The sequence below is a fragment of the Anoplopoma fimbria genome, chromosome 21, assembly GCF_027596085.1.
Source record: "Anoplopoma fimbria isolate UVic2021 breed Golden Eagle Sablefish chromosome 21, Afim_UVic_2022, whole genome shotgun sequence".
In the NCBI taxonomy this organism is placed as follows: Eukaryota; Metazoa; Chordata; class Actinopteri; order Perciformes; family Anoplopomatidae; genus Anoplopoma; species Anoplopoma fimbria.
The window spans coordinates 4,982,632-5,002,875 of NC_072469.1; the positions used below are offsets into that span (position 1 = coordinate 4,982,632).

At 37.7% G+C, this 20,244-nt stretch overlaps 3 protein-coding genes across 4 annotated transcripts; 2 read left to right on the forward strand and 1 right to left on the reverse strand.

Annotated features, from left to right (window-relative positions):
• Positions 1 to 1,184: 1,184 nt before the first annotated feature.
• gemin6 (gem (nuclear organelle) associated protein 6) lies at positions 1,185 to 1,896 on the reverse strand. Its single transcript, XM_054623313.1, has one exon. The coding sequence runs from the start codon at positions 1,790 to 1,792 to the stop codon at positions 1,226 to 1,228; it is 567 nt and encodes a 188-aa protein (XP_054479288.1). The 5' UTR covers positions 1,793 to 1,896; the 3' UTR covers positions 1,185 to 1,225.
• An 894-nt stretch (positions 1,897 to 2,790) lies between these two features.
• Positions 2,791 to 8,872, forward strand: LOC129111012 (uncharacterized). Its single transcript, XM_054623300.1, has 10 exons — positions 2,791 to 2,855; positions 3,096 to 3,162; positions 3,827 to 3,963; positions 4,173 to 4,281; positions 4,445 to 4,499; positions 6,504 to 6,592; positions 7,095 to 7,166; positions 7,257 to 7,358; positions 7,453 to 7,575; positions 8,073 to 8,872. Exons 2-10 carry the CDS (start codon positions 3,103 to 3,105, stop codon positions 8,115 to 8,117), a joined length of 792 nt encoding a protein of 263 aa, XP_054479275.1. The 5' UTR covers positions 2,791 to 2,855; positions 3,096 to 3,102; the 3' UTR covers positions 8,118 to 8,872.
• A 2,895-nt stretch (positions 8,873 to 11,767) lies between these two features.
• On the forward strand, positions 11,768 to 19,664 carry anxa13 (annexin A13). 2 transcript variants are annotated; one of them, XM_054622911.1, is made up of 12 exons: positions 11,768 to 11,890; positions 13,263 to 13,338; positions 13,442 to 13,536; positions 13,684 to 13,854; positions 13,989 to 14,022; positions 15,759 to 15,838; positions 16,080 to 16,148; positions 16,241 to 16,342; positions 16,603 to 16,678; positions 16,993 to 17,105; positions 17,893 to 18,035; positions 18,470 to 19,664. In XM_054622911.1, exons 1-11 carry the CDS (start codon positions 11,876 to 11,878, stop codon positions 18,010 to 18,012), a joined length of 951 nt encoding a protein of 316 aa, XP_054478886.1. In that variant the 5' UTR covers positions 11,768 to 11,875; the 3' UTR covers positions 18,013 to 18,035; positions 18,470 to 19,664. The 2 variants fall into 2 exon arrangements, with proteins under 2 accessions (XP_054478886.1, XP_054478887.1); XM_054622912.1 differs by having other exon boundaries at positions 13,687 to 13,854.
• Positions 19,665 to 20,244: the final 580 nt, after the last annotated feature.

A 20,244-nucleotide genomic window follows, 5' to 3' on the forward strand; every position in this document is an offset into this window, starting at 1 on the left:
AATTAAAGAACGTGGCACCTATGAAGTTAAATACAATAAGCAACCGAGGGGATGAGAAAGTGGAGCTTTTTTCCTACAATCTATTTTTTTAAAAATCCATAAAACAAAAGGTGTTGAAATATTGTTTAAAACAGACATTTAAAAAACATATACATCATTCTAAATAATTGCTAAAAAAGAAAATTTAATTCCAGAACCATAAACTCACTAAAATATTTTTTTGTCCTTATTTCTCATTAATATTACTGTTTTTACCCGCTTTCCCAATAGTGACATATGAACATATAAACTCATTTAACCACCAACTTTTTTTTTTCTGTACCAACTTTATTAAAGACGGAATAACTTTACAAAAATGTACAAATGTAAAAACAAAAGAACATAAACTTCAAACTAAACAATTTAAATTCAAATAAACATTTTAGTTATAATTTGAACATAACCAAATGTAAATAATTGCCAATCTTGTCCCTAATAATCCTCAAATACAATTAGAAGACTGATAAATAACATCAATTTATTTAAGCTTTAGTGTTTTTTTATTGGACAAAATGAGTCAAACTGCAGACAGAAAACAAAACTTAATCTGAACTCAAGCTGGTTCCAGAACAGCTGTCAGTCACAGCTGCCGCACTCTGATTGGTCGAAACACAGAGCAAGAATCTGATTGGTGGATTTCACTTCCTGAAAGGTGTCAAACAGCTAAATTCTGAATCGTGTTCAGGTGTTCTGGACCAGACTCTGGACCAGGACCAGACTCTGGACCAGACCAGACTCTGGATCTCAGACTCTGGATCAGACTCTGGACCAGACTCAGATTCTGGATCAGACTCAGATTCTGGATCAGACTCAGATTCTGGATCAGACTCAGAGATTCTGGAAGGACTCAGACTCTGGATCAGATTCTGGACCAAACTCAGATTCTGGATCAGACTCAGACTCAGGATCCGATTCTGGATCAGACTCAGATTCTGGATCAGACTCTGGATCAGACTCAGATTCTGGATCAGATTCTGGGATTCTGGATCAGACTCTGGATCAGACTCTCAGATTCTGGAAAGAAGAATCAGACTCAGACTCAGACTCAGATTCTCTGATCAGACTCAGATTCTGGACCAGATTCTGCTGGATCAGATCAGACTTGGAGACCAGATCAGGGCTGGATCAGACTCTGGATCTCTGGACCAGATTCTGCGTAATCTGGTTGGAGCCAGATCAGGCTGGATCAGTCTCTGGATTCTCTGGTTGGAGCTGGATCAGACTCTGGATCAGTTTCTGGATGCGGTCCAGGATGATCTGGTTGTAGCTGGATCGGATTCTGGATCAGTTTCTGGATGCGGTCCAGGATGATCTGGTTGGAGCTGCAGCAGTCCTCAGGTCCGTACGGGGCCGTGATGGTCAGGACCCCCGCCACCTTCAGCTCGTCCCCCTCCTCCTCCACGGGGAACCGGTTCTTCTCCAGCCACCTCCGGACGCCCCCCCTCCTCCTCCTCAGCTCCTCCGGGTCCAGGCTGCGGGTCTCCGGGGGCAGGAAGGAGGTCCTGAGGCGCTCCGTGGTCTCCTCATCCGCCTCCTGCAGGATCTCCACCTCCTGCACGGCGTGGCCCATCACCACCTGCACAGACGCCCTCCCCTCCTCCCGGAAGTTCACCAGAACCAGGCTGGCAGAGACCGGGTCCACGGTGAGCAGCCAGCCGCGCCGCTCCTCATCCTTCCCCGCCTTCACCTTCACCTGCCTGTTGACGTACCGCATCCACTGCAGCGGCCCCAACAGAGGCCAGTCGCATTGCATCCCGGGCCGGATGTGAGTGACGTGAATGTCACAGCCAGCCTGCTCTTTAAACACACATGCGGCGTCCGCTCTGAGTGCCGTACGCGCGTTAAAGTCCTCCGGTGGGGAACACGGAGCCGGAGTAATAAAGGTTCCGCGTCTGTGTTTATAATGTCACAAAACTGAACAAATACAAATGTAACGATTGATAAAAGTAGAAAAAGAAAAATTACTAAATTGGTATCATGACACCAAAATGCAGATAAACATGGAAATAAAGTTCAATTAAATTAAATTAAATTAAATTAAATTGAATTAAATTAAATTATAAATTAAATTAAATTAAATGATATATTATATTAAATTAAATTATAAATTTAAATTAAATTAAATTAAATTAAATTAGATTGAATTAAATTAATGAGAACTAAAAATGAGAAATAGTCCCACAAACCAACCCCCCCAAAAAACTACACAATTATTTTATCCCCATTAAACTTTAAAAAAAAATTGATTTATTGAACAAATATTTTTTAACAATACATTTGGTTATGATAATACAACTTTTCAGGTAATATAGTACAATAGGCCTTTAGGGAAAAAAGAAAAGGTTATATAGAAATAACAAATACGAATAACAAAATAAAATACATATGAACTATAGACTGTTATGTACCCATATAAGAGGTTTACTTTATAAGGTATCACATCTAAGAGTTTAAATAAATTAAGTATTGTTACATTTTTTTTACTACATTTTGTTGATGATTAATGCTTAGATATATTTGTTTAATTGGAATATCGAAAAATAGAATTTATAAATGTATAATTTGGCCAAAAAAAAAATAAGAGCAAATTAGCCAAATATTCATGTCCATTGTTGAATAAATCAGGATTGTTGAATATTAATAATCCAATTAACAATCAGCCCAAAGCTCTGCCCCGCCCCCTAGCGACGGGAGAACGTCGTGACGTAATGAGATGATGACGTATGTGATTTTAAATGTCTACAAGCTTAATTGATCTCCAACCTGCCTCGTGTTGTTTCCGGTGCAGCTTCTCAACTCGAACCATCACATCAACGGTAAATATGTGACAGCACCAGCTAAATGCAACATGTTGTTGTGTTGTTGGGGCTTAATAAGACATAAATATAAGCCTGTTTGTAAATATAATGCTTATTTTCAGGGTTGACAGTCATGTGCTGCAGGAAAACACTAAAATAACCCCCAAAATGTTACCAATTAACCAATTAAATGTGCTGTGCAGATCTGTACCTGACCATTGATTGATGACCCAGTCTTTCTATCTGTGTCTCTCTCAGGGAAACCATGGAATGTGGTGAGAGGTCACCATCACATTACCCTCAGTGCCCAGCTGCGTCAGCAATGGTTGGTATGATATTGCATCTGCATTCATATACAATGGGGAAATAATAAAATATACATTCTGAGATATTATGCTATAACCTCACACCTGGTTCCACTTTCTAAACCACTTGTTTTCCTTAAGGAACAACCACTAAGACTTCTATCCCCTCCAAGATGTTTGAGTTTGTTCAATTTTTTCAACAAATGTTGTGAAAAATGAAACCGTTTACTGACTTAAACTCTCTGTTTGTGTTTCAGCCTGACAGACAACATTTGAAATATAATATAAAAAAACTTGCAATTGGATTTTTTTTCTCCCACAAATGTTGCCTGACTTTGATTCCAGTTAAAAGTATTTGATGTTATGGGGATACTCAACTTGCTTTTCTCAAGGGAGACATTTTTGCAAAATGACAGAAGGCCAGGGACCCTTTATTAAACAAACATTAATTATATTTATTAGATAGAATTAATCAATCATTAACCAACTTATTAAATTAACTTGGCAAACAGACTGACACCATACGTCAGATATTTACTACATTTAATAGCTACAACTGCGCTTTCTGTTGCACTGTGGCACCATATGTACATTAAAAGTACCCCAAAAAAATCCCATTGTAAATCAATTAATTTTCATTGTGAATTATAAAATCACTGGCGCTTATCTCTGTGACTTCCACAGGGCAGGAGAACTGTGGAGGTGACAAATGAGGAGTCCAGCAATGAGAGGGTTGAGTGGACGATGGGGGTTAAAACATCCGAACCCAAAGTGACATTCCAGCTTTCTTCGTGTTTCTGCGAGGACACTGACGCCTGCGTGTGAGTGTCATACAGTAATACAAGTTATATAACGCTAAAGACGTACTTGATTTACTTCAATAAATACGTGTGTGATTATTTCAGGGCTCATGATGATGAAAATGAGGATGATTACGGCCCACAGCATTGTTTTTGCAAAAGCAGAGACGTCACAAAAACGACAAAGGGCTTCTCCACTCATCTAATAATCCAATTTGTTTTGATTTTAGGTGCAAAAGTGTCATTCTTGATTCACCACCACCACCACTCTGTCTCTCACCGGCGACTGCAGCAGCACAAACACAGATGCCGAGCACAAAGCCCAAGGCCGGTGCGCTGGTGAGTCACAGTCATACCGACGTGTGTGTGTGTGTGTGAAGGCTAAGTGAACGTTCATTCAGTGAAAAAAGCTTTCATTTGACGTCATCGGTCTTAATCACCCAATTATAGCAATTTTCCAGAAGGTAACTGTGCTTTATCTCTTCCCTGGTCCTGCCTCCAGGTAGCACGCAGGCAGCTGACTGACGGCAGAGAGGCGGCCTCTCTCAGGGAGCAATGTGAGATCATTCACACACTGTTAGTCATTCACCCTCAATCATTTGTGCTGGAAATGTATGAATCATACTCTAAGTGTGTGTGTGTGTGTGTGTGTGTGTGTGTGTGTGTGTGTGTGTGTGTGTGTGTGTGTGTGTGTGTGTGTGTGTGTGTGTGTGTGTGTGTGTGTGTGTGTGTGTGTGTGTGTGTGTGTGTGTGTGTGTGATGGTGCATTAACGGTGTTTCACAAAACTCAAAAGAAAAAAAAAGATTCCTCGAGGACGAAACAAGATGAAAATGAAACTTTATTGCATGTGAGAGTAAGTGGCTATGTGGCCAAAAGTATGTGGACAGGACATGTTGAGTTGTGTTCCCAGTTTGATGTGGAAGAACTTGACTGGTCCTGACCTCAACCAGTGGTGGTTCTGGGTTCCTGAGGTGAAAACATGAAACCAGAACAATGCAAATTAAAGCCCCTTGTTTTGGAATTAGATTTTAACAATTGCATTTGGGTGTAATGTCAGGGCGTCCACATATCTTTGACCAGATAATATTCTGTATAATAGGTAAATTACTCAATAATTGTGATATAAAAAAAATGAGAGAGAAAAATCATCAGCAGATGGAGTTTGCCCAATGGTTGTAAAACTGTAAATGTTCAAATTTCTATTATTTGGGTAAATTGTAGATGTTAAAATTTCAATTTCTGGGTAAATTATAGATGTTCAAATCTGTATTTTTTGGGTGAATTATAGATGTTCAAATTTCTATTTTTTTTTTTTGAGGAAGCTCATGCAATATAATCGAAAGACTCTTATGATGAAACTTTCCCAACATCTGTAAAGAATGAAGTTTGAAACTCAACATGTGAATTAGTTTGAGCTGGCATTACACGTAACTGATGCAATTGCTTCAATTATGGACTTCAAATATGCACAATGACCGTAAATGATGAAGTATACAATCTCAGTGTGGATAAAAGAGTGAGAACATAATGATGATACAGTCAGTATTCTGCAGAATATAACAAAGAATTATTCTTTTTTGTTATATAAGTGGGTTTCTTTGTATTTGTGCACTGCAGTAGTTATGTCATGAGGCTGAGACTCGCTATTGTTGTAAAGAATTGCCTTTATGACTGTACAACCCTACCACACACACACACACACACACACACACACACACACACACACACACACACACACACACACACACACACACACACACACACACACACACACACACACCTCCACTAATGGGAAGCGTGTTTGCAGTCGCAGCCTGAGAGTGAACATGAGTCAGCCTGATAGTACAACTTATTATGAGTGGGCTCCACTACAGTGGGAGCTGAATGGATGAGTCATCAAGAGGCTGTTTGGAGGAGACTGTCTGGGTTACCAAATAGATTTATTGAATCGTGTTACGTGACTCTCCGCTTATTCCGGTGCCGTGCTATTATGGTCTGGAATTTGAAACATATTTCACCAAAGAGGAATTTAGCTTCAAATCATGTCTGTTCAGAAAAGGGCTTGAATTCGACAATATACCAAATAAAGAGAGCGAATGAGAGAGAAAGAATCATAAAATTAAATGAAATATTGGCAATGCATGATTCAGATATAACACTGTGTTTAATCTGGTTACTATTATGGCTGTAACTAACACTTATTTTCATAATAAAATGAATCTTTAGGTTAATATTTTTGTCTATAAAGTGTCAGAGAGCCCAAAGTCACAACTTCAAATTGCTTATTTTGTCCGACCAACAGTCAAAACCCCCAAAAATATTCAATTCAAAGGAAAAAAGCACCAAATTCTTAGGTCTTAACCAGAAAGTGTTTGGCAGTTTATGCTTGATAAATGACAAAAAAATTTGAATTTATGATTGTCAAAATTGCTACCATTTCATTTAATGAATCCGATCTAGATATTCTCAAACATACAAGGGTATAAACACTGTCAGAATATAATTAACACCTAATATTTTAATTGAATTTAACTGTTTCCTGTTTATTCTTTTCCCTCAGCTACTCTCCCATCACTGACACTCAAAGGGACTGTAAGGTTGGCGAGCACCGACCCCAGGACGACCTCTTCAGTTCACGCATACATCACTGTATGTTTGAGAGCAAATGCACCAAATTGCCGCCATGTTTCTTAATTTTTCTTTTCTTAATATTGTTCTTAAGAAATCCCACAAAAAGCCCAAAACATAATGTGTTAGTCCGTGTCTCAATTTCAGTTGGATATTTCTTAAACAGGTGTAAATTGTGTGTGTGTTTTCTTTTCTTTTTTGAATGAATATTTTTAGCAGAGGATTAATGCATATAACAGTACTGATGTGTTATTCATATTTTTGGGAGTAACTGTACATGGCACAGATGAATACCATATATGATAATATACAGGTGTAGTAGGATCAATTCATTGTTGATTTTGTCTTTTTTATTAGATTTATTGAAGTTAATATACATACAGGATCTTGCCAGACCAATCCTTTACAGTTTATTTAAACTGCAGTTGGTGAATATGACCACTAGATGGCGGTATTGATCCATGTTCATTATACAACCTCAAACATGAGCAAACAGTTTGTGCTAATAGTCCATCTCTTCCAGAGAAAAGCTTCAATATCAGCCGCTCAACATGAATCCCAAAGGTCGAACAGGAATCCTTACATCACCACAGAGGTCATACTTTATCTTCTTCCCTCTGCATTAAGACTATTAAAAAATATTTGATGCAGCAAATTGTAACAGAAGGTTTATGTTTTTCTTTAGGACAACAAAATGCAGTATTACAGAGACCTTTGCCTGCAGGTAGAGGAGAGGAAACAACAGATGAAAAGGGAGAGAAGTAGAAACGCTACCGACGAGCAAAAGGTCAGTTACATTATAACAAGAATAATTGTAATAAAAGATTAATGGTAGATTACTTATATGTTTATTAAAGGGGTCATAATTCTATTATTTGCAGCACAATGACACCATGCAGCGTACCATCTGGGGGATGCCTGGAAGTGGCGCCCCAAACTTCCCAATGGGTACAGTGAGGCGGACCAATAGCCTCCACGCTGCCGGGATCTTACCACAGGAGCAGGTAAACAAAGCCCTGTCTATTAGCCTGAGCATTGTTCCGTGAAACAAAAAAGCCCAGTGTTTCTCAGAAGCTCTCCTGATCGCCCCTGGATTTGACGGAAAAGAAACAGAAAGAGAGTCTGCAGCCAAAGCTTCCCGTAACAAATGAGGATTGTGTGTCGTGCAGGGTACTGCAGTACAGACAGAAACAAAAAAGAGAAGTCTAAAACCCTCCTGATGGGAACTGATTCTTTACTTTTGCTCCCATTGAGACTTGAGCCTCCTGCAGAGCTTTGCAGCCCCAAAACTCCACTCTGACCTCCTTTCCACACGTTGCATTTGTCTTCCAGCAGCTGAAACTCAAACCTCAGTCTGTGGTTCTTAACAGTAGGAGCTAGTCAGACTATAAACAAGTTGTGTTTGAGGTCTAAACATGAGTAGAGAGTCCTGGGCCGGCTTCACATTACAGTCTGTCTTCTCTATGGCCTTGGAGCTCATGAATGCTGTCTTTGTTTCCAGATCCGTGATACAGTCTTCAGCGGGACCCCCTTCCGCCGCCTGTGAAATGAAGACCATAACATCCCCAGACTGAGACCGCTGAGAGATGAGGAGCAGCCAGGCGGATAGCACTCTCTGACTTTTGTTAGTTTTGCAGCCATTCAGATATTTGGGCCGTTAGAGCAGCGAATTCTGATGGTGGCAAAAGAAACACAGAATGTCAATAAACTTAGACTGAGAGGAGAAAAAAAGTATGAACAACTGGAGAACTTTGAAAAAGTGAGCCTTCTCTTTGCAAACGAATGTGTTGCTTCATGAACAGGTGCCTGCAGCAGCAACATTTTCCACTTTGCATACCAAGAATGGACTCGTGGCCTTCATTGATTCTTCTCAAGGAGTGTATTTTATGTCATTTAGGGCGCATCATGTTTCCATAAAGGGGCACTCTGTGATTTAGTTTAGTTTTATACTTCCATAAAGCCAAAGTCAAAATCGAAGCAGAAGAGGCTGAAATATTCTGTCTTTTTAGTCTGTAGTATTGATACTACAATTCCCATAATGCAGCTCAACAGTTAAGCCGAAAAGTTCAAGTTGGTCTTAAAGGAATAGTTTGACATTCTTGGAACTATACCATTTGCTTTCCTACCGAGAGTTAAGGCCTATGCACACCAAGTCTTTTTCATCTGAAGTTGTTAATCACGTTTACACAGCGACTCTTAACTTTCGCCCACCATTAAGGTTCTCGGAACAGCTTCGTTTTTCTGCATTTTTTTTTGCATCCCCTCAGAGTAGTTTGACCAATCAGAACCACCGTAAATGCAAACGCCATCATCCAAACATAGCTAAAATAATAAGCTCATCCACTTTGCTCATTCTTTTGCAAAACAAAGGATTGGTTAAATACATATGTGCAATCAGATACACACCATGTGTGCTTTATGCATTATGGGTGTAATTATTGTTAAAAGTGAAATGTGTAAATCGAATATAGCTATGTTATATTTTTGTATTTTTTTATTTTGTTAATTATTTTTTTCATCACTACTTCATCACCTTTATCTCTTGCTTTTTGACTCCTGAGCTACTGTAACATGGGAATTTCTCTTAAGATCACTAACGATCTCATTTGATCTGATCTTTTATCTTATCCTTTCTTATCTTTGTCTTTATCTTTACCTTATCATTGTGTATCTTTTTCTTTATCCTTCTTTATTGTTTCTGTATATTTTCTTTTCATTACCTTTAACACACACACACACACACACCCACTGCAATTGTTGATTCTGCTTTGCTGGAAGGTTTGCGATCACATCAGCCTACATAGGTAACTGAGTCACATCTTGGAATTGCATACTGCTAGAAGAAAACTACATTGTTTAAACAACTGACTTAGATACTTTGTCCCAAAAAAGTTTCCCTGATTGATCCTCCTGGTAATTTCCAGATAATCACACAGTGAAGGGAGATGACTCATCCTCGTGTAATTGCTCGTCTTTGTCAGTGTTCCGTTAGCGAGCTCCTGGTTGGAACGGTTTACTCAGACACAGAGTTTGCATGCATTTAGTTTCCAGTGGCTAAAGGGCCTTAGTGGGGAGGGCAGCAGCCACTCTCCTCCTGAGTGGGTGAGTAATTATGATGTAGGGACAGTTATAAGGGTCATGAAATACCAATAGTTAAAGCGTAGGCTGGCGTGGTTAGTAATTACAATGTAGAAGAATATATTTGTACCTTGTGGGTCAATGTTGTCTCATGCAAACGTTATACACTAAAAGCAGAGAAACTGTTCAACATGTTAGAACTTCCTATGTGCTTTTACCAAAGTGTGAATTAAGGCTGGTTAATATGATGAAAGAAAAGTGAAAAAACTGTGCAATCATTTATTGCAGTTACTATTTATCCAGGAAGGTCAAAGGTCGTGGTCATTCATGGTCAGCAGTATTACATCATACCTGCAAAAAAGAAGGAGTTCAGCATTTCGCTTAAGTGCACAAGGAAGTAAAGTAAAGTGAAGTAGGGCTGAAGGAAACCTAAAAGTTCAGGTTTGATCCTGTGTCATCTGGTTGTAAAAGGACTCTAATCATCACTAATCAAAATGCTGTTTATATACTGCAATATAACCAATAAGGCTCAGTGGTAACCTTACTGAAGCCTCCTTTATACTGAATTATATTAAGGATTAATATTTGACTTTGATTGTGGTATATTACTTTTGAATAAATGTTTAAATTTGCAACAAAATAACCGAAAGCCACGTCCACTCTTGTACACGGTGGCGGAAATAACAGATCCTTTTAAGTTATAAAACAATTTAAAAAAAGACTCTATAAGTAAAAGTCCTAAAAATGAAAATCTTAGTTAAGTTAAAGTGGGAAGTAATTTCTGCACTTTTATTGAAAATGAAACGTGATTTTAAAAAGAGTGTAGGACTCAATTGTTGACTGAAAGAACTTATATTATTTTATGATCAATTTGTCATAACTTCTTAGCACTTAAGAGATGAAATCAACGATAAATATTAGCCATAGATGCATGTCTTCAGTCGTCCACATAGATTAATATATTAGTGTACTGAACAACTGTAAAAATGATCTCTAGAAAACTGTTGAAATCCTGATTAGTGCTGCTTACACATCAGTGCATCACTATTATCAAGTGGTATGAAATACATATTATTGTGAAATGGAACATTCTGCATAATGAATACTTTCACTTTTGGTACTTTGCATATATTTTTAAGGTAAAACCTTTGTACTGTTTTTGTGGTCCATCAGGACTAATACCTCACGCCAAAACAAAAGTTTTTTCCCATCTGCAGTTGGGCTCATCAGTAAAGTCCTGACTCTAAATCTTACATCTCCAGGACAACTTCTTACACACACTCTATTAATATACACTTGAAACTTTAATACCATACTTGTTTTAATGTACTCTTATTTGTTGTTGTTTTTCACCATATTTAATTCAAAACTTTCATATTTTTTTTTATCTTTACATGATGTCTTACACTATTGCACTGTGTTTATTGTTATGCACCAATCACCTTGCCAAATTCCTTGTTATTATATTCCTTTATTGATCCCCATGGGGGAAATTCAAGTGTTGCAGCAGCTCAACTACACAGACAGACAATAAATACACATACTATACAACTACACAGACAATAAATACACATACTATACAACTACATACTACACATACTATACAACTACACAGACAATAAATACACATACTATACAATACATACTATACAACTACACAGACAATAAATACACATACTATACAACTACACAGACAATAAATACACATACTATACAACTACACAGACAATAAATACACATACTATACAACTACACAGACAATAAATACACATACTATACTATACAACTACACAGACAATAAATACACATACTATACAACTACACAGACAATAAATACACATACTATACAACTACACAGACAATAAATACACATACTATACAACTACACAGACAATAAATACACATACTATACAACAAAAACAACAAAAAATGTATGTGTATGTGTATATTTGGCAATAAACCTTTTCTGATTCAGATAAATAAGGTTTTAAATGCAGGACTGTTACTTGTAACCCAGTATTGGTGCTGGTGTAGGTGCATCATGGGAAACAGCAGTGGTCTCGGATGTAAATGGTTAACCAGAAGGTCCGCGGTGACGTCACAAGTTGCTTTCTGCTGCTCCGGGCCGACGCACGATTCAGCAGGACGAGTCTCTGAAACTACTGAGTTTATACCCACAGATCAGCTGCTGCAGCCGGGGAGAAAAGAACAGAAAACATCCTGAAAATGGGCAACTGTCAAGTAGGTACCACTGTCTACAGACGCACTGATTTATGGAGATGTATATGGATAAATATATATAGAAACATTTAACAATCAGATTTTTTGGCTTCTGCTGCAAGTGTGAGTAAAAGTGAACAGGATCCAGGTTACAATCTAATATAGATGTCATATTTCTGGGTTAATTTCCCATTAAATACCGTATTTAATGCGTATTATGGCCTGCGTAATGGAGCAGAGACTATTACGCATGTAGTCGCCGGGCGCACATGGTGACGTGTCTCTTATTATTTTCAGCTGAGAGTATATATTGGTGTTGGATTCATAACATTTGGTCTATTTCTTTAAATGGGAATGACACTGTGTGACAGACAGCCGTGTGTGGGTTTACAGAGGAAAGGGCCACTCCCCTGCGCCATCCATCACAGCTCCGTTAGACGCGTCGGGCAGGAGAGTCATGAGTGCAAAGATGGGGGAGGGTGTCCATTACAGCCGGGTAGCAATGGCATTCTGGTGCCTCTGAGCTCATTTGTTTATTCATTTAATTCATTGGTAACTTCAATTATGTATAGTATGTGTATTTATTGTCTGTGTAGTTGTATATATTGTCTGTGTAGTTGTATGTGTATTTATTGTCTGTGTAGTATTTATTGTATAGTATGTGTATTTATTGTCTGTGTAGTTGTATAGTATGTGTATTTATTGTCTGTAGTTGTATAGTATGTGTATTTATTCTCTGTGTATTTATTGTCTGTGTAGTTGTATAGTATGTGTATTTATTGTCTGTGTAGTTGTATAGTATGTGTATTTATTGTCTGTGTTGATGAGCTGCAACACTTGAATTTCCCCATGGGGATCAATAATAATAATAATAATAATAATAATAATAATAATTACACCAATGTACAGTGGAAAAAAAAGTCCGTCATTTTAATTATTGTACTTTAAAGTGCTTTACACTTCAAATAACATCCAACTTTATATTCAGAGAAACTGGTTTTCTAACACAAAATACAATTATCACATAATAATAAAAATAAAAAAGTTATTTAATTATACATTCCCCTTGTTATGGGACAGAAAAGTAGCATTAAACTATTCCACTCGGGATGATATCCTATGTTGGCCCCTGGACCCCACTCTGGGCGACTGCCAGTAATTCACACGGCCTCCACCGAGTTTGTTTAAAGACTTCTGGCCCTGAATTCCTCAACCAGAGCATTGTGTGATCGTCCTCCCCTCCCCCATCTGCCAGCAGCTGAATGCATAGCTATCATGAACCCCTCTTAACTTCATCTACTTGATTAAACAAAGATCAGTACGATAAAACCTGATTATTATGGGAAGATGTTTTAAGCTTCATCTACATAACAATCTTCTGTTTTTCTCTCAGCCCACAATCGTGCACTATGAGGATTTTGACGTCGTAGCCGACATCAAGGCCATCCGCAAAGCCTGCAAAGGGTTCGGTGAGTTGGAAACGTTGATTTAAATTCTAGTAATGCTCAAGTAAGTATTATTGCATTGTTTTACCATTCTAATGCATCTGTTTTTGTGCTGTTTTCTCTTTAGGAACTGATGAGCAGGCCATCATTGACATCCTGGCAAACCGCAGTGCAGCTCAGCGTCAGGAAATTAAATACGCCTATTTTGAAAAGTATGATGATGTGAGTGTCATTCAGTAATACACAGAATACTGTTGAATATTTTTCCACAAAAACAACCATTTTCATTCTTTATTTTTATTTGAAATATACTTTTTTCCTGCCCTTTTTAATCACCAATCACAATTTAAATATCTCTCTCTGTGACAGGAGTTGGTGGATGTGTTGAAGAAAGAGCTGTCGGGGAGCTTCGAGAACGCCATCCTCGCCATGCTGGACCCGCCCATCGTCTTCGCCGTGAAGGAGCTGAGGAAGGCCATGAAGGGAGCGGGCACCGATGAAGACGTCCTGGTGGAGATCCTCTGCACCGCCACCAACGCTGTCAGTCACAAAGCAAAAGCACTAAATGATTTAACAGTTTATACATAAGCAGTCTGTGTGCCATTAAGTTCAAATACTTTTGTTCCTTGCTGTAATAAAATATTGTATTTATTGTATATATTTGTTTCCCACAGGACATTGCCATGTTCAAAGAATGCTACTTTCAAGGTAAGCCATTATCAAAATGTACTTAATTACTTGGTGTCCATCAAATCCTGTGCAGTCGTTGAACTTCTCACCCGCTATGTTACTAAATGTCACCTTTTCACTTCCTTGTATTATGAACCATGGAGGAAATGGCTGATTGTGACTCATTTGGATGCAAAACATAACTGTACTATTCTTGACCTTTCAGCTGTAATGCACAGTCACATTTTGTTTAGTCAAGGCCCATCCTGTTGCAACTTCCTGTTCTTAACGCCAGTGCTGGTAGCTGATTATAATTATCCACATCTTATTTCAGTACTCAAGAGCTTCTAAGCCATTATCCATGAGTGGAAGGAAAGCTGTAATTCCTTCAAATATATTCCATATACACAGTACCAGTCAAAAGTTTGTACACATCTTCTCATTCAACTACTTTGAAGAATCTAAAATATAAAACATATTCTGGTTTGTTGAGCATTTGTTTGTTTACCACATAATTCCATATGTGTTCCTTCATAGTTTGGATGTCTTCAATATTAATCTACAATGTAGAAAAAAATAAAAATAAAGAAAAACCATTGAATGAGAAGTGTGTGTCCACACATGTGATTGGTACTGTAGTACTTTCTATCGAGGCATTCCGTATAAAAAGTGAATTATGTAATTATGATTGTGAGGGGCAAAGATGCTGAAAGGGCCTGTGCTAGTTAAATGCTAATTAGCCTGTCAGGTCGTTAGCTGGTTGTGGTTATCTAGCATGTTGTTAGCCTTGCTGCTTGCTAGGGAGAGATAGCTTAAGAGGCTTGTTTGTTAAGCTAGCATGATGTTAGCTGCTGGTACACCAGCGTATACAGCCATCTGTTTGTAGTGACCAAGGATGACTTGGCAAATGTAGATAATAAGAGAATTATTCTATTTATCTATATATATTATCTTCTGTTCTATCTAATTATTGTAACTATCTAACTGCCCTTCTAGATAGTTGAGTTCTAGACAGAAGTCTTTTTACTGTAACTCTTGTAGACTTTATGTTTATGTTTCCTAGAAAAAAAATCATCTAATAAACTTCCTGGTGGGACATAAAGTTGATTTTTAACTCATGATAGTTTCATCGTGGCTCTATTGAGTAAACTATTGGGTGTCCTTTATACAGGGACTAGTGAAGAAGTGAAGAAGGGAGGGATTTTGGACACAGCTCTAGTCTCTACTTTTGTGAACGCAGTTTCCTTGTCACTGTACTAATTCATTTTTTAAGTACCTTTGGTTTAACTAACTCTTATTTTATGGAATCTTGTTCTTTGTAAACATTATTATTTCATTTGTTGTCCAATACTTAGCAGTTTCACAAGTAAAACCCACACACATAGTGAGGGAAGGAGAACAATTGAATTTGGTTGCAGAACATTCTTATTTATGTGTAAATATTAGGTTTTTCTCATACAGGCAGTGATCCAGAAGTGAAAAGGCTAAGGTACTAACTGGTTGTTTCAGTAAACCAAAACATACTGCAGTTACAGGATTTGAGGTGTTTTAAGAAGGAAATCAGGTCAGACTTGAAAAAATAGGATAATTGTTAACTTAAGGCTGGTTAAGGGAAAGCTGGTATACCCAAAACTTTATTACAAATTAAAAACAGACTGGAAAGTTCAACTAGACAGAGTATCTGTAGAGGTGGACTTCCCCTTTAAATACTGAGAAGTAAAATAAACAGTGTGACATGTCGTTTAATTTCACCCTTTTTTTGTTTACATTTTTAGTGCATGAGCGTGATCTTGAGGCCGACATCGAGGGAGACACCAGCGGGGATGTAAGAAACCTGCTCATGGCTCTAATGGAGGTCAGTGGTTCTAGTTTCTACTCCGCTCGCGTAACTGAAATCCTCCCGTCTGCTGTGGGACTGAAATCGATCTCACTCTCCTTTTGCCAAATCATTCCCTATGAAAACACACACACACACTCACTCACTCACTCACTGGCCACAATCCAGACTTCTTCCCATTAGCAGAACGGAGGCCAGATACAGTTGCTTACGTCGGCCTCACTATACAGCAAACGTCATTTCATTCTTCATCCTGCAGGGCAACAGAGATGAGAGTTACGAGGTGGATGAGGAGCTGGCTGAGCAGGATGCTACCTGCCTGTTTGAGGTACTGTTTCAATAATAAATTCATAATATCCTCATTGCAGATTCATTAATCCTGAACAATAATAATAATAATATTTGCTGTATCTGATGCAGGCTGGTGAGGGTTCTTTTGGAACGGACGAGTCCACTTTCAATTTCGTCCTGGCCTCCAGAAATTACCTTCAGCTCCAGGCCACCTTCAAGATATATGAGCAGGTGGGTTTTTGGTGTCAGGCCGTCCATAGATAGCTGCAGTGATATTACATGTCGGTGCGTATGACCTGATGAGCATGTGAAATGATCAGGGTCTGTGTCTTTATACTACCCTTGAGAAGTGTGCTGCAGACAGACTCTCATGGGGCTTTCAAATGTCCTGAATCTTAAATTAAAGGATTAGGAGGAAAATTGTTGCCCTGGAAAATGTAACGTTATACTTTGTGAGTGCTTTGATACAACTAGTCATTTTCTCTCCATAGCTCTCTGGAACTGAAATACTGGACGCCATTGAGAATGAGACTTCTGGAACACTGAAGAAATGCTACATTGCTCTCGGTTAGTATGAAATACAAAGTGTTGAATATTTAAAAATACAATACACTTGATCTATGATCTGAATTCATAATAAATGCCTGTGTAACATATAATTAGGTAAAACCAAAATAAATCACTGCCTGCCATTATGAATCCATATTTAATGTTTTTAAGGGTCACATTTACAAATATCTGGCACCGAGTTGCCTCCCACATCACTTTAATCCATTTTGTGTCACTGCATCTGATGAAATGTAAGATAGCTAACAGTGGCCAAAACACGTTTGTCACTTCCTGATCATGTGTCGTGATTGGCCTTTCTTTCCTCCCCTCAGTGAGAGTTGCTAAGAACCCTCAGCTCTACTTTGCCAGACGGCTGAACGACGCCATGAAAGGAGCGGGCACTGACGAGGACACCCTCATTCGCATCATTGTGTGTCGCTCTGAGGTAACTGCACAAAAATATCACTACTTTGTTTGCGTTGCTTAGGTACAGACATGACATCATAGCCTTGACCTCATTCTTAACCACCACGCTAAGTTATTTTATCAATATTTTATTTATTGGTTACTGGGTTACTGGGAGAAATCAGGTTAAGCAGGAAATAAGACAAAGGGTTTACTTAACTAATCTCTGCCCCCTAAGCCTTATTTTGAAACAATTAATACTTATTTCAGTTTTATGAATATGGTTCCCTGGCCTTTTTGTTGTTGTTGTTCTTGTTGGAGGATTTCAAAATGACACATTTGTTTTTTCAGCATTAAAGGCACAAAGAGTAGGATTTTCTTAAACAGTATATAGACTTTATGACCCTCTAGAAGCGTGTGTAGGTGTCGGTATCTGCAGAGAGACCCTGCCTTCTGCCTGTATTTTCCTATTATGCTGATAAGGACGTTTCCTGGCATCAAACTTTTCGACCAGGTGCCAGATTGTAAACACGCATCCAAGAGAAAGCCACAAAAATGGCAGACACTCTGTACAAAAAACGTAAATATGGCGAGGCAAAAAGCCAAGCAGACGAAGCTCGTTCCAAAACAAGACTGAATCTGGGGAAATCTGGGGTAACCCTTGTTGAGCCTTGAAGGAGGGGCCAACTTTGAATGCTGTGTTTCCAACCGCTACTGGCAAATCCTATTGATTGTACCTTTTAATGTTTTAATTTAACATTCGTCAAATATTTAGCTGTGGAAAGTGACTGCTTTTTGCCCTAATGTTTTCCTTTCCTTGTCAACAGTACGATTTGGAGACCATCAAAGACTTGTACCTGGAGAAATACGATGTGTCTCTGAAGGAGGCCCTGAAGGACGAGTGCGGTGGGGACTTCAAACGCCTCCTCCTGGCTATCTGCCACTGAAAGTCTGAGAGTTAACCAGGAAGGTATTGTAGTTTGAATCTGCCAAAATAAAAATAAATAAATAAGTTAGAAAATAAAAAAATGTGACATAAACTTAAAATTCTGTTTTTAATTTGCTTCCTTGTTTATTTGCTCTATATAATGCCTAATGCGAATACATACACAATTATTAATAATGAATTATTAAATTATTATTAATAAATTGAATAATGAATAAATTAATTTAGAAATAAATTTGACATTAATAAAAATATAAAGAAGAGTAGATACATAGGGGAATTAATACAAAGTTAAATAAATAAATAAATAAGCAAATTGAAACAGAAAATATCCACTTATGTCACATTTGATTTATTATTTAATGTCTACATTCATTTTTAATGTTAATTTCGGTACATTTAATGGCATCATATTTACCTATCAAGTTATTTATTTATTTACTTTTGGATTTTGGCAGGTTTTGGACCTGGACAACAGAGGCAGAGACAGCAGAGTATGTTTCTACTGAGGGCGCTGCTGTTTTCTGTCTAACAAACTAATTACTGTGTGATTATGCAGGGAGCAGGAGGGTGGAAGTGAAAGAATTATTATTAACCTGGCTCATGTTTTGTCTAAAATTATTACTGTCTAAAGTTACTGTGAATGTGGATGGCTCTCTTTTTAAACTTTTTCCACAGAATTTAATAACGAAAAATTCGCATTGAATTGGATAACTGCCCATTTCTTAGTAAATTTTAGGTTCTAGTTCTTTACACATTTACCAGCATTTACACAGTGATGTGAAAGTTTTAGTCACTGTAAACAAGCACCAAGACTTAAACATTTCCAGGAGCCAACTGTTGTCAGACCGATGCCATTACGCTGCATGTGATTTGATCAGGTGGTGCGAGGCTTGATAGGATAATCACATTGTAAACACGTTAGCAAACTGCAAAAAAGTCTGCTATGCTTCAGTATATCTTTCTTCTGCTGCATTTACTAAAGTATTTACACATGAGTGTTACATTATTACCATCATATATAAGTATTAATCTGTTTTAGATAAATTAATTCTTTATTTGTGTTTAATGTTTTTTTCTATATCTTAATCTTTCACCCTCCACGCCCCAAACTCAGTGACTGTTATGTTTCACAGCTCTTACGACTAATGCAATCAGTCCGTGTGGCTTGAAATTTGTGCTTTTAAATGAAGGAATGTGAACGTTTGAAATGAAGGACGTTGATGTCATAGATATGCAATGTTATGTGAGTGGATTTTATGAATGTTCTTTGCAAAAAAAAAGAGAACAAGAAAAACTTGACAAATCCAAATACACCTCACCTTGTTATAAATAGATTTTTTTGTATTTTACGACTAACACAGTAGAGTGTTTAATATATATTGTTTAGTGTATTGTTTAGGCCAGAGGGTATATGAGAGGAAATCTGTAAGAACCATTTAACATCCGGACAGTATGCTGTCATTTGTGTGTCTCTTTAAGGCAGCTGAGATTTTTGTTTTATTAAAAGTACCACTTTTATGAGCAACAAGCATGTAATGCTGTACATGAAACAGTTGCAACATGGGCATCATCTGGAGACGTTGCACTAGTGTTTGTCTCTATAGCCAAAGAATTTTAGTCTAATTGCAAATAAAGATTCCTGTAACATCATCATGTCTGGTTTTATTTGATATTTGACTGTCTGTGATAATCTGAGAAAGTAATGCACGTTGAATTTTTTTTTTTATTATCAGTAAACATAGAATTCTAATTGACATTAGAAGGACATTTTGAAATATAAATAAAATCCTAAAATTCACTCTGTAGAAAGTTTATTTTTTATTTTTTTAGAGTTGTTTCATGCATAAGGGATGCTTGTTGTCATGGTTACACGTGGAGCTCAATGTGATTTCCATGACAACCTCATCAAGCGTTCAAACAACCCACTTTACGTCACTTAACTGTCTACGGGAGGCCACGCCCCCTTTCTAGCCTGGTGACGCTGCAATGCTGCCTTAAAGTACCGTCGGAAATATGCCCATTTTACATATAAATTGGAAAGAATGAGTGGAAACCTGATATTTTACAGTATAATTACTTAAGTTAATATATTATATTTATATATATATATATATATTTATATTAATATAATTATATATGTGTGTTTAGTGGAGGAGGGGGCTCCAACTGAATGACAATAAAACAAAGTCATTGAATATTGTTAGGGGAAAATTACGATTTTTTTAGTAGT